We start from the raw sequence: 14,377 nt of genomic DNA, 5'->3' as shown, positions 1-14,377 counted from the left end.
GGGAGGACAGGTCACACAGGGCCTTGGAGGACACTGTAAGGCCATAACTCCGAGAGAACTGAGGAGTCAGAGAAGGCTCTAGAGCAGGGGACCTGATCTGACTTAAGTGCTGAGTGGAGACCAGAATGAAGGGAGATGAAGGGGAAAGCAGAGGGGCCAGGCTCCTGTAGCTGTGCAGGGGAGGGGGCACACAGAGTGTGGTCAGTTTCTGCATGTACGTTACAGATGGAGCCAACAGGACTTCCGCCCAGAGTAGACGTGGCGGGTACAGAAAGAGAGGAGTCAAGGATGGCTCCAAGACTTTGGTCTGAGGAAGTGGATGATGGGGTTGCTCTTGGCTGAGCTGGGGAGGGCTGTGGGAAGAGCAGGTTTGGAAGAGAAGAGCAAGGGCATCTTGGAACCAAGAGATGTGATTGGCATCAGGGTGGAGCTGTCCAGTTGGCCTGTACACACACACGAGTGTGAAGTTTGGGAGGGTGGTCTGGGCTGGACACGTGAATTCAACATAGGCAACTGGATGGCACCACTTAACAATAGTCTCCAGACCTCCCTGGTGGCCTCGTGGTTAAGATTCCACCAGCCAGTGCAGGGAACATGGGTTCGACCCCTGATCTGGGAAGATCCCACACACTAAGGAGTAACTAAGCCTGTGTACCGCAACTACTGAGCCTGCGTGCCTAGAGCCCACGCTCTGCACCAGGAGAAGCCACCGCAATGAGTGAAGCCTGTGCACTGCAGTGAAGACTAACCCCTGCTTCCCGAGACTCACGGGCAGAAACGAAGGCTCAGCGCAGCCAAAACAAGCAAACAAAAAATCCACAGAGAAACAAACAATAGTATCAAGGGTTGACATTAGCGCTGGCTTATAACCAAATAACTGGGAATTAACATCTATGAATTCTCTGGGGTTTTGTTGTTGTTCGGTCACTAAGTCATGTCCGACTCTTTGTGACCCCATGAACTGCAGCACACAAGGCTTTCCGGTCCTTCAACATCTCTCAGAGTTTTTTCAAACTCAGGTGCATTGAGTCGGTGATGCCATCCAACCATCTCATCCTCTGTCGTCCCCTTCTCCTCCTGCCTTCAATCTTCCCCAGAGTCTTTTCCAATGAGTCGGCCCTTTGCATCAGGTGGCCAAAGTACTGGAGCTTCACCTTCAGCATCAGTCCTTCTCATGAATATTCAGGGTTGATTTCCTTTAGGATTGACTGCTTTGATCTCCTTGCAGTCCAAGGGACTCTCAAGAGTCTTCTCCAACACCACAGTTCAAAAGCATCAATTCTTTGGTGCTCAGTCTTCTTGATGGTCCAACTCTCACATCAGTACATGACCAGTGGAAAAACCATACTTTGACCATATGGACTATCTGTATATATCTGTCCTGGTGCAAAGACTTGTTAAAAAACCAGCAGCCTTCAATCCCCATGACCTCAGTAAACAGGCACCCATGGTTATCAAAGATTCAGCTGGAGCCCTTTACCCTCCTGCTATGTTCTGTTAGATTTTGCATCTAAATGAGAGTTCAAGTAGCAACATCAAGAATGGCTTTGGCTGGAGAGGGAAAGAAACACACAGCAGCTCTACTGCGGTGGCTTCCAGGATAGCCAGATACTGGGCTGACGGAAAAGGTGCGGCACGTGTGTGCTTATCCAGCCATGCCTGACTCTTTTGTGACCCCATGGACTGTAGCCCAACAGGCTCCTCTGTCCATGGGATTCTCCAGGCAAGAATACTGGAGTGGGTTGCCATTGGGCTGATGGAAAAACTAAGCTAAAAGGAAGGGACACTAATTTCTGCCAGGCATCCAGTAGAGGGGCTTTGAAGGTCAATGTCCAGCGACTAAGGCAGGCACTCTGAGTAACTGAGACTGAATTTGGGGGGTGGGGGAAGAAGGAGGGAGTGGGGGAGATGGGGGAGGAACAGCTGAGCCACCACCAAGCTCCAGCCAACACCTACCAGATAGTAGTGCTGTGCTTCTAGTGCCAACTTTTTTCCCAAAGAAAAGCTAGAATCTGAAATGAAAAGCTAGAATATGAAGTGACAGAGGATGAGATGGCTGGAAGGCATCACCGACTCGATGGACATGAGCTTGAGCAAGTTCCGGGAGCTAGTGATGGATAGGGAAGCCTGGCGTGCTACAGTCCATGGGGTCGCAAAGAGTCAGACACGACTGAGCAACCAAACTGAACCCTAAATTGTTTTTGTTCATAAAGTACTCCAGTTTTTAGGAAACATGAAAGCCAACAGAACTCAAGGGCTGGTCTGATACAGGTCATGGCAAGTCCAAGCTACTCCCCCAGGCAAGTCACGGGCACCCACAGGAACCTTTGTGGGCCTCGGGTGGCAGGCTGGCCTGGGCGATAGCGGCGGTGGGTCGTTCTGACTCTGATGGACCCTCGCCGTGGCTCCAGTGCTGCCCCTGGGGACAGACGGTAAGCACTGCTGGCCACGTGACCTGGGGATTCCGGTCTCTCTGGTCAAGGCTGCTTTAACTGTTATCCTTTCTTATCAGCTACTCGGCCTGCTCTGCCCCTCGAGGGATGAGCAGGTGAGAGCTGGAAGGAGCTGATTCAACAAGCTGATGAATGTGGGGACCCTCATTGCTATGGAAACACGGCGGGTCCAGGGGTTGTGGTGAGGCCACTGGCATCTTCTTCACGCAGGTCCCTGAAGCAGCTGGGGGATGGAAAAGAGGGTGAAAGGAAGGCATGGCTGTGGGCTCCTCTGGAGCTGGAACTGAGGAATCCTGAAGCATCAATGCACCCTCACCCCAAGGGGAGCTGAAGCAGAAATGGGTTCCCCACACGGCACAGGCATTAATGCCATAGGCTCTCAACTGTCACTATACTGTGAGATGAGATGCTGGTCTGGGTGGGTGGGGGGTACAGACGAGGGTGAACAGGCACACCCCATCCTCACAGACCTCCCAGTCACAGGGCAGAGACAGACGTGAATCAGTACACAGGACACACCGGCAGGAGGTCACAGGTTCTGGGAGGAAAATCAAGCAGGGTCAAGGCCGGAGATGACAGCAGGGGAAGGAAACTATTCCAGACCCTCAGTCAAGGAAGGTGACATCTGAGTGGAGACTTGAAAGTGGTGAGCCTTGTGAATACCCAGATGGGGAGCTCCTCCAGGCCAAGGGGGCAGCAGGTGCCAAGGCCGTGTGGCAGGCGGGGCTTGGCACACTGAGGAATGCCCCGGGGGCTGGGCTGGGGGAGCGAGGGGAAGTCTGGTGAGCAGCAGGGGTGGAGAGGGCTCAGCTGGGCTCTCATGGGACCCCGAGGCCACGTAAGCCTTAGAGGCCTCCTGCTACTCCAGGAGGCCATGCCTACCTGTTTAATGCTACACCCTGGTTCCCAGCGCGATTAATGGATGGAAAATGATTTCAACTCTGAACCTTGTCAATCTCAGTATCTGCGAATGTCAATAAAACATATTGTTCCCCCCACCATCTACAATAAAGCAGAGATGAGAAATTCAACGTCCCTTCAGATCCTAGAGAAGACCCCAGAAATAAGGGCTGAAGAGCTTGTGTACAGTTAAACAAACACATCAACACTCTGATCTAGGGGTACAAACCCCAGTGTCAGTGTGAGATTCTGGCAGCACAAGGATAAGGAGAACCTGGGCGATTTCATAAGTTCCTTCTTTTCTCTTTTTGGATGTTTGTGACTTTTTCTTATTAACCTTTTCATTTTGTACTGAAGTTTAGCCAATGATGGAATAGGAAATGGCAGCCTACTCCAGTATTCTTGCCTGGAAAATTCCATGGGCAGAAGAATCTGCCAGGCTACAGTCCATGGGGCCACAAAGAGTCAGACATGACTGAGCAACTGAACACACACACACACAGCCAATGAACAGTGTTGTGATCGTTCCAGGTGGACATCAAAGGGGCTGAGCCATACATAACACAAGTATCCATTCTCCTGTAAGCTCCTTCTGCATCTCCTGCTTAGAACACTTACAAAGTCAGTCAAAAAAGAGGCGCTACGTGGTGGCCTGTGCCTTTTTATTATCACTACATGGGACTTCCCAGGTTGTTCAGAAGGTAAAGAATCCGCCTGCAATGTGGGAGACCCGGGTTCGATCCCTGGGTTGGGAAGATCCCCTGGAGTAGGAAATGGCAACCCGCTCCAGTGTTCTTGCCTGGAAATTTCCATGGACAGAGGAGCCTGGCAGGCTGCAGTCCAAGAGGTCGCAAGAGCAGGATACAACTGAGCGAGCAAACCACCACCACCACGTGGGCAAAAGCCTCCTCCTCTTACATCTCAGTGACCTGGGGCTGGGGTGGAGCGGCACATCCAAGATGATTATCTGTGGCCTTACACTTGCCTCTTCTTGGGAAAGGATAATCAGGAAGGCATTTTCTTTATGCAGGATCCATATCATCTGCACAAACCCTTCTGCCCTGAGTGTCTTTCATCTGGGAGGGAACACTCCTGCGACAACATGGTTGTTGGGTCCTGCCTGTGCCCTTTGAGTCATATTATGCTAAGAAGATGCTTTTAAAAATTAAATCAGCCTTTCTCCCAGTGAAGGTCGATGCTGCACCTCCACTACCCGAGTTCTCCCCACTCATGGCTGCCCAGAAATGTGCACACAGCGCCCGCGTCCTCCTGGTTCACACCCCCGCTGCTGGGCTGTGTAGACTGCATTTCCTCATTGCACACGAGGGTGCCACCTTTTTTTACTTCATTGGAAGTTCCCCTTGCTCCTTTGGGTGAGCTGTTTCTGCACCGGCCTGAGCCCCATGTGAGGGTGGATTTATTTTCATCACAGCTGTGGAGAACAGTGGATTTATTCACACAATAGATCAGTGCCACCAGCGAAAGCCAAATGGTACATTTAAATTTATCCCAAAGCTGCTCTTTTCTGGTTGAAAACTACCCCTCTTCTGTGAACTGCACTTTCTCCTCGCTTCGCTAGAACTTGGCTTTCATCTCTGGAAACAAAAGAGCGTATCAAGTGAGGAGATTTACCGTGAACGCAGCACATGTCACAAAGAAGACGTGAGATACGCGCTGTCCGGTTGGCTCTCCAGCCAGGCAGCTTCTCCCCACCCGCTGGCTGTGATTCAGTGATTCAGAGTCTTAGCAAAATGGCCCCATCCCACAGGCAAGCGGTCTTTGAGGTCAGCCGGGAATCCGACGAAATGGCAAACATTACGTCTGAGAATCACACAGCTCTAGTATAGAGCTCATAGACCCGAAGCCCAATGGCTGAGGCAAGCCTGTAGACTGTGTTGAGTGACTTTTGTAATTGGAAACAGATGTTAAGTTAAAATAAATTTTTAAAAAAGAGGAAATTCATGTGAAAATGGGGATTCCTGGCCTCTCTTGAAAAGTCATGTGATCTGACAGCCCGCACCGGCATGCCTACATGGCAGCTATGCGGTGGGGAGCAGCGCCCCCTGCAGGCAGGGCATTGGCCCTCCAGTTTCCACAGTGGTGGCCACATGCCCCTCAGCCTGGCAACTGCGTGATGTGTGTGGTGAAAGGTTTGGGAAATGGCTAACTTAACCTCGTTCTGTCTTGAGCTGCCCACACTCCCTCTGAAATCCAACCAGGAGGGGGATGGGGGCTGCCTGCTGGGAGGACCGCTGACATCTGAGTGCTCCAGAGCCTCTGTGCATTTTAACCTGACTCACTGAGCATGCACACACAGCCTCATCCAGTTAGCTGCTTCCCATGGTTCAGCAGACTGCGACAAATGACCACAAACGACTCCCACATACAACATGCCGTGTTGTGCTGTGACTCTCCCACACCCACATCAAGAGGTGAGTGCTTGCTCAGTTGCTTCAGTCATGTCCGACTCTGCAACCCTATGGACTGTAGCCCACTAGGCTCCTCTGTCCATGGGGATTCTCCAGGCAAGAACACTGGACTGGGTTGCCATGTCCTCCTCCAGGGGATCTTCCTGACCCAGGGATCAAACCTGGGTCTCTTAGGTCTCCTACATTGGCGGGTGGGTTTTTTACCACGAGGACCACTTGGGAAGCCCCCCATCAAGAGGTAGCTGGAGCCTATTTCTCTAGCTGGGCTTAGCCTGGTGACTTCCTTTGGCCAACAGGTCCTTCGCAGTCACAACTGAGCAGATCCTTTAAAAAGCACTTGCATGCTGAGGCGTGTCCTCTCTGGCTGCCTAGAGACCCCCAGGTGCTGGATAATGAGACCACATGGAACAGAGACAAACTGTCCCAGCTGAGGTCCTCGGGCCAGGGGGCCTGCCAGACACTGTGAGTGAGGCCATGTGAGATCATCCAGCCCACTAGCTCACTATGGAACCAGCCAGTCCACCCGCAGCAATAATAAAAAGCATTGTTGCTTGCAGCCACTACAGCGTGGAGGGGATTGTCAGGCAGCAGGAGATAGCTGATACACCTGGCTTGTCAAAGCCTGTGCTCATCTCATCTCTAAAGCTTGTTTGGGGGCCTCTAGGGGCAGATGCTCTCTGCAGCCCTTAACAATCATCTTTCCGCTGCTGTCTCTTCGTGAGCTCAGGAATGCACATGATTTTTAATGATGTTCAAGGAAGGTGTCAGCCCCCATCTCCTCATCACTGAAAAAGCAACTTCTACTCTTTCCTCTTGCATATTACAGTTCTTTGCTCTGTATCTGGCCTCTGAAGAATTTGTAGCAAAATGTCCTGTGTGGTTAATTTTTATATGAAATGAGCAGCAGTTGCTTTCAGGCTCCAGAGACAGTGACCTTCATGGCATCCATGTTTTCCTTCAGGGAATCACCTCTTCCCCAGCTTTTCAATCCACATGGTTTGGAGGCAACTGCGTCTACCCGCACTCCTGGCCCTGCCTGGGCCCACAAGAAAACAGGTGCCTCTCCCTGACTGTGGAGTTTAGAGATCAATTCAGAAGAGAGCTGGTCCTTGGACTCTGCTGGGACTATTAGGACTATTAGGAAGAGGAGCTACCGGGGACCATCTCTAGGCCATGCTGAGACTATAGATGTGGTTCCCAAAGTGTGGTCCCTGGAACCGTAAAATCAGTATCACCTGGAACTTACTAAGAATCAAAACACTTATGTTCCACCCTAGATGCACTGAATTAGAAACTGGGGCAGGGTCCAAAAATGGGGTGTTAATTTGCTTATTTATCAAATAATTCTGAGGCATGTTCAAGTCTGAGATGCACTGGATTAGAGGAGAGTAGAGCTAAGTGACAAAGAAACACCTTCCTGGTGATAGCATCATCTGAACACCTGGATCCCACCATGCCTGAAGCCAAACTCTAGTCCCAGACTTTTCAGATCTGTGAGCAACACATTTCCCCTTGTTGCTTCGGCCGGTTTGGGTTTCTGGCCCTTGCTGTTAATCGTGAACACCGACACGTGCTATGAGGCGCTGGACTTTGGCAGAATGGTCTTTCTGCAGCGGGTCTTCTTGACAGCAATGCTAACTGCAGGGCTGTCAGGTCTTCTAATTCACTCATGCTGAGGGGTGTTACTTTATTTCTACGTTGGCAGCTTGTCTGGGAAAAGTGGTTCAGATATATCACTTCCCTAAAGCACTCTGACACCTTGGACAGTAAACTTTCTACATTAAAGACTAATGTTCTCTCACCCGCAACAAGACAACAGGTCCTTTCCTGGAAGGCTATTTGATCGAGACCAAAGTAATCCAAGACATGAGGCCCTTTCATTAGAAGCAGGGATAATTATAGTGATAGAGGGGAATTAAACTCTTGTGGAGTTGCCTCATATGTACATTTAATTGACACAAATTCAATTTTATGACTTCGGCCACAGATAAAGGGACAAGGAGAGAAATAACTCTTTTAAGAGTGCAGGCCATAGGTTATACTTATGGTAATGGCTAGCTAGCTAGCTAATCCAGATCAACCCATCCCTGGAACATAAGCAGAAAACCTGGACCAAGTAGTATTAGGAAACTCTGTTTATAAAGAGAAATCTGTCTGAAGGCATGGGGAGTGAATAAGACTATGAAGGGTTATAGGCAGGAAATGAGAAACCCAGAGAGGTGAACTCAGCACCTGGGAAGTGCTTCCCCTCAAGGTGCTGCTGATTCTAAGAGCTGCTGCAAAGCTGAGGAACTGAACAGAGCTGGTGACAGACTTGGGGCTACAGTCTGAGAGTCAGGGTAACCCAGAAATAGTCAAGAGTGAAGGGCACAGCAGTATAAGCAAATCCAAATTACAGTTGACTACTGTAACAACAACAGTAATAATGATGATGTCTGGTGAGGTTTAATATTTACAGAGAATTAAAATGCATGACAATAAGCATTTAATTTTGGAAAGGGGTAAATGGAGTTAGACTTGTAAGGTCTCCACCAAATGAGAAGCAGTAAACTTGCTAATTTAAAGGAGTCGCTAATAATTCAAGAATGCATGTTGCAATCTCTGGTAATGACTAAAAGATAATAAAAGAATGTATAACTAACAAGCTAATAAAGAAAAAACAGGGATAATATAAAGTAATCAGTTCAGAATAGGGCAAGAAAGGAGAGGAAAAGGAACATAAAAGAGGCGGAACAAATAAAAAAAACAATAAGATGGTAGATTTAAAATCAAATCTATCAGCAATTACATTAAATGTAAATGGACTAAATGTGCCCATTACAACACATAGATTGTTAGAGGATAAAAATAAAAACCAATTACATGTTGTTTATAAGAGATAAACCCCAGTGTAAGGATGCAGAAAGTTTGAAAATAAGAGGATGAAAAAGGATGCACCACATAGAAGATTTAAAAAAGAGAAAGACAATATACCACATAAACAATAACCAAAAGAAAGCTGGTTGACTTAAAGACAAAAGCATTTTTAGAGTAAAAAAGAGACAATACATGGTGATAAAAGGTTCAGTTCACCAGAAGATATAAAAAGGCTGATTTTGTATGCCCCTCACAAAAGACATCCCGCCACAAACAGAAAGTAAAGCATCTAAGCAGTACAGATTTTTCCTGGAAGAGGGTAAGTGGGTTTGATTCTTCTGTCCTTGCAGCAAGTCAAGGTCCTGTGCCTCTGGAGGCAAGGACCTCCCAGGGACCTCAGCGTAATGCCAGTGCTTAAAAACACATTTTTTTCTACAACCCAGGCTCTAAACATATCCAACTGCTTCATCTGGGGCTCAGCCAAGAAGCTTTGGTCGTCCCCACCCTGGAGGAGCAACGACTCTCTTGGGCTTAAGGAAAGATAATATGTCTCTATGGGGGTTTCTAGATAGAGCTGCATATATGCTACACTTGGTCATCAGCTGGAGGGATTTCAAGGGCAGATTGGGCACCTGTGCCTCCTTGACCTTTGGAACCTCATCCGTGTGTGACATGTGGCTTCAATGGCATCCCGTTTCAGTGTGAGGGTTGTGCAACACAATAGTTTTCAACTTTCTTTTCTTCAAATTCGGCTTCTGTAGGAGCATGCACTTTTATCAGATAAAGGCTGAGCTCCAAATCTGTTGAAAATGAGGATTCCACCACCTCAGTCCTCTTTAAGGGAGTCAATGGGACAAGCTAAGAATCACGTACTGGGGACAGCTGGTAATCCGATATTTATCAGATGGACCCACTGTGTATGCGAAGGCACACTTCTTTGCCACGATGGCCAGGAAGCTCACGGTCACAACTGTGACCCCACCTCAGGCATTCATTTGTTTATCCCCTGGTGTCATCTTATTGTTTCTACTCTTGTTTTCCCTTTACCTTCATTTCCTTACATATTTGTTAAAATCTTCTTGCACTACCCAATTTGTTATGTCAGAACTTCCTAGAGAAAAGCAGGTTATAAATAATTAATGAAGCTCCACTTCTCAAAATGCTACACATCAAGGTATGTGTTACCTGTTGACTTGTTGAAAACAAACCCCTAGGACCTGTGGATGTCACCTTATTTGGAAATAGTGTCTTTGCTGATGACCAGGTTAAGATGAGGTCGTTAGGGTGGGCCTCAATCGAACATGACTGGTGTCCTTATAAAAAAGAGTAAACTTGAACCTAGAGACAGATGTGTACACAGGAAAGCACCAGGTAAACATTGGAATTATGTTGTCACAAAGCAAGGAACTATCAGAAGGTAGAGAGGTGCCGGAGCAGATTCATCCCTAGTGCTTTCAGAAGGAACATGGTCCTGCTGACACCTTGATTTTGGACTTCCCAACCTCCAGAAATAGGATAATAACTGTCTACTGTGTAAACCAATTAGCTCTTGGTACTTTGTCACAACAACCTAGGAAACTAATACAGTATTCAAAATGACTTTACTTGATACGTGATTTAACTTTAAAAATAATAACAGTTAGCGGACTTCCCTGGTGGTCCAGTGGTTGAGAATCCGCCTTCCAATGCAGGGGACACAGGGTCAAGCCCTGATTAGGGAACTAAGATCCCACATGGCACCGGAAACTAAGCCTGCATGCCACAACTAAGAAATAAGGCAGCCAAATAAATAAGTAAATAAGTATTTAAAAAATACTGTTATATATTTATATTACTGAATATTAGAAAAAATAGACCAAGTGACTCCAACCAGTGGGCTTTAGGTATGTCATTCTTTAGGACTAGGCGGGTGTATGTGCGTTATAAGCCAACAGCAGTTTAGTTGGCACCTGAGGGGCCATGTGATAGAGTGGTTAGGGACAGATACTCGGCAGCCAGGTTTTTAAGATTCCTTAACCTCTCTGTGCCTGAGTTTCCTCTGTATAATAGTATTGATTATAGCAGTACCTACTACACAGGGTTGTTTGGGTGATTAAATGTAAGATTAACATATGTGGTACAAAACACAGCCTGGGAGCTGATTCAGGGGGTTTATAAGTGCTGGCTCTTCATTGTATTACCCAGAAATGTAAATATCTAGTGATCACAGCCCACACATAAAGGAGGGAGGTCCCAGGGAGCCCAGTAGGCAACCAGGAAGGGTGCTTGACCACCACCAGGCTGCTCCCACTCTATCAGGGCCTCTGGAAGGTTCCTACACCATGGCACACTACCTTTGGCTTCATTTCCCACCTTGTTCTGGAGAAACTTAAAAGCCGTTACTAACTTTTCATGTGGAGCGAACACCAGCAGTACAGACTGGAGTCCTGGCGAGCTGAGCAGCAGTCAGTGGAGCCAGTCTGGGTGTAGAAGGCACGATGGCCCAGGAATCGTTACCCTCTCCACCAGCTGACCTTCAACAAGGGCTTGCTTTGAGCCGGGTGCTCCTCTAAGCTGACTACCCATCCAGCCTTTTAATCCTTATAGTGACCCTCAGGGCAGAGTGCTCTTCTTTAAAAAAAAAAAAAAAAATTATTTATTTATTTAGGCTGAGCTGGGCCTTTATTGCTCCAAGGGCTTTTCTCTAGTTGCCATGAGTGTGGGCTTCTCTCTAGGTGTGGTGTCCAGGCTTCTCATTGGGTGGCTTCTCTTGTTGTGGAGATTAGTTGCTCCCAGGCATATGGAATCTTCCCAGATTAAGGGTTCAACCTGTATCTCCTGCACTGGCAGGCAGATTCTTTAGCACTGAGCCACCAGAGAAGCCCCAGAGTGCTTTTCTTAGCTCCATTTGAGAGATGGGCCAAGGAGGCCCAGAGAGGTTAAGTAACCTGCCCAAGGTCACAGAGCTGGTAGGCAGAAGGGCAGGATTTGTACCAGGTGGTCAGGCTGCAGAGTCTGCCAGGTCTATTTTCTGCCAGGGTTGCTGGGCTGGTGGGCTGTCAGCCCAGAGCTGCTGGTGGCCCTCTCACCACATCTAAGAGCTTTTCTGAGAATGAAGGGCAAAAAGGAGAAAGCTGAGCCGGGAGGTGGGGAGAGGCAGACTGCTGACACATTTTAATCACTGGGTCCGGCTGCGCCCGTGATCACACCACCTTCAGAAGTTCATTTACATGGATTGATGTAGACGCTTTCCCTTCAGTCCACTCTTTTTATCACTTGCTATCTAGAACGCCTTGTCTTGGACTTCCCTGGTGGTCCGGTGGTTAAGAATCTGCCAGCCAATGCAGGGGGGATACGGGTTTGATTCCTGGTCTGGGAAGATTCCACATGCTGCAGAGCAACTAAGCCCGAGAACCACAACTGCTGCAGCCCTCGAGCCCTAGAGCCTGTGCTTAGCAAGGAGAAAAACCACCACAGTGAGAAGCCTGTGCCCCGCAACCAGCCTGCACAGCAGTGAGGACCCGGTGCAGCCAAAAATAAAAGTAAGAAAATTGAAAAAAAAAAAAAAAAGATAAAACATCTTGTCTTGTATTAGTATACTGCTTTCTCTCAGTTGGGTGGGGTTTGATAAGGGTTAATCACCGAATGCCTGGGTGCCCCCTGCTCACAATCCCCTGGCCAGACCTCCAACCGTGACCCCCAGAGCCAGAGCTCTCAAGGGTCAACACAGCTCACACCCAGGACTGAAAGGAGGGTCCCTCATCCACCCTGGGATGGGGAGCAGGCTTCTGCTCAGCACTGCCCACGCACCCCCCACCCCCACCCCCGCAGCCAAGTGGTGCTCCACTTGCCCAGGGACCTTGCTTGGTGATGAAGCCAGTTTTGGCTCCTTCCCTTTCCAGCCCTCTTCCAGGAACCACCTTCTAATTCGATGACTTGTTCTGGAATCCTTATCTCAGAGTCTGGTTCTGGGGAATCTAAACCAAGACAATATTCACATAGCAGGGAGCAAACGCTCAGTAAAGTGGAAGGACTGTGGCCCCTTCTTCTGCCTCCTACCATCTGCCTGAGCTACTTGGAAAAGAGCTTCAAGCTTGGAGTGCACTGGTCTAGGCCTGGGTGGGGCTAGTGGTTAAGAACCCGCCTGCCAATGCTGGAGATGCCTGGGTGGGGAAGACCCCCTGGAGGAGGGTATGGCAACCCACCAGTATTCTTGCCTGGAGGATTCCATGGACAGAGGAGCCTGGTGGGCTATAGTCCATGGAGTCGCAAAGAGTTGGACACGACTGAAGTGACTTAGCATGCACACACACGTATATAAACTATATAATGTATATAAGTACATTATAAGTAAACATATAGTAAATATAATAATTGCTTACAGTGGTGGCTGGCTCAAGGCAAGTGCTCAATTATTAGACACCCTGATTTCATTAAAAGGGTATCAGATGAATCTTTCACCATAAACTCCTTTGTACCTTTAGAATATAGTATCATCTACAAGCATTGTTATCCATATAAAGTAAGAAAATTCATTTAAAAGTAAAAAGAAAAATAAAACAAACTTTCAATCATAACCACATCTTAGCTATAGACCCAGAAAGTAACTATGGCCATTAATTTTATGTGTCCACTCAACTGAGCCATGCAGAGTCCAGCTATTCAGTCAAAGCCAGTAGTCCTGTCTTGCCACAACTAGAGAAAGCCCGCACACAGCAACAAAGCCCCAGCACAACCAAAAATAGTAAAATAAATTAACTAATTCTAAAGAAGTAAAAACATAAATTTCTCCCTATAAATATATATATCCCACTGGTTCAGTTTCTCTGGAGACGTTTTTCTTTTTCTTTTTTAATGTGGACTATTTTAAAAGTTTGTATTGAATTTGCTACAATATTGCTTCTGTTGCGTGTTTTGATTTTTGGGGGGCCACAAGGAATATGGGATCTTAGTTCCCAGACCAGGAATAGAACCTGCACTCCCTGCCTTGGAAGGCAAAGTCTTAACCACTGGACCACCAGGAAAGTCCTTCTCTAGAGACCTTGACGAATGATACGTTTGCTAAAGATCAGCTCAGTCCTGGGGAAGGAGGGTGATGAAGCAAGGACTCCTCCTTGATGGCACCCCAATGAGAGTGATGCAAGCCCAGTGCCAAGCCCGATCATGGACCCCGGAACTCTTACTTGAGCACGCCCTGTCTTGATCTGGGAACATGGTCGGGGACTGGGGACTCAGGTGTGGCTCAGGTTTGCTGGGAATGAAGACCTCAGCGTTGTCCTTCCGCTTAGCAGACAAATTCCTTTCCTTTTTATTACCTGTAAAAAACACAATTGTTTATATGTCAAACACGGAGTGCCAGCAGAGATGGCACACTCTGCTCAGGCATCTGTTTACTTGTCTGTTCACTTATTCATTCAACAAATATTAATGGAACCCCTGCTCTGGCACCATGCTAGTTTGGAATTAGAGGTGTGAATAATGCAGACAACAAAATAAGTTTGCTGGTTTAAGTAACAGCTAAAAAAATAAATAGTACAAAGAACTATGAAGGTTTGAACATGACTCAGGTTTGGGGAGGGGGCTTCCCCGGTGGTGCCGTGGTAAAGAACCTGCCTGCCAATGCAGGGGATGCAAGAGACACGGGTTCAATCCCTGGATGGGGAAGATCCCCTGGAGAAGGAAGTGGCAACCCACTCCAGTGTTTTTGCCTGGAGAACTCCGTGGACAGAGGAGCCTGGTGGGGTCGCAAACATGACTGAG

General features: G+C 47.9%; 1 protein-coding gene across 5 annotated transcripts in view; it reads right to left on the bottom strand.

Moving 5' to 3' along the window:
• KATNIP (katanin interacting protein) overlaps positions 1-14,377 on the bottom strand; it is a 233,456-nt gene that overhangs the window by 98,433 nt on the left and 120,646 nt on the right. For 4 of the 5 annotated variants that reach the window (XM_060406218.1, XM_060406217.1, XM_042239988.2 and 1 more), the window contains one exon: positions 13,801-13,932. The exons of the other annotated variant lie outside the window; for it this stretch is intronic. In XM_060406218.1, the coding sequence (XP_060262201.1) occupies positions 13,801-13,932 (132 nt within the window). The remainder of the gene's footprint in view (positions 1-13,800; positions 13,933-14,377) is intronic. 5 annotated transcript variants of the gene reach the window in all.

The sequence above is a fragment of the Ovis aries genome, chromosome 24 (assembly GCF_016772045.2).
Source record: "Ovis aries strain OAR_USU_Benz2616 breed Rambouillet chromosome 24, ARS-UI_Ramb_v3.0, whole genome shotgun sequence".
In the NCBI taxonomy this organism is placed as follows: domain Eukaryota; kingdom Metazoa; phylum Chordata; class Mammalia; order Artiodactyla; family Bovidae; genus Ovis; species Ovis aries.
The sequence above is the reverse complement of the archived record's forward strand: the minus strand, read 5'-3'. Positions and strand labels throughout refer to the sequence as shown.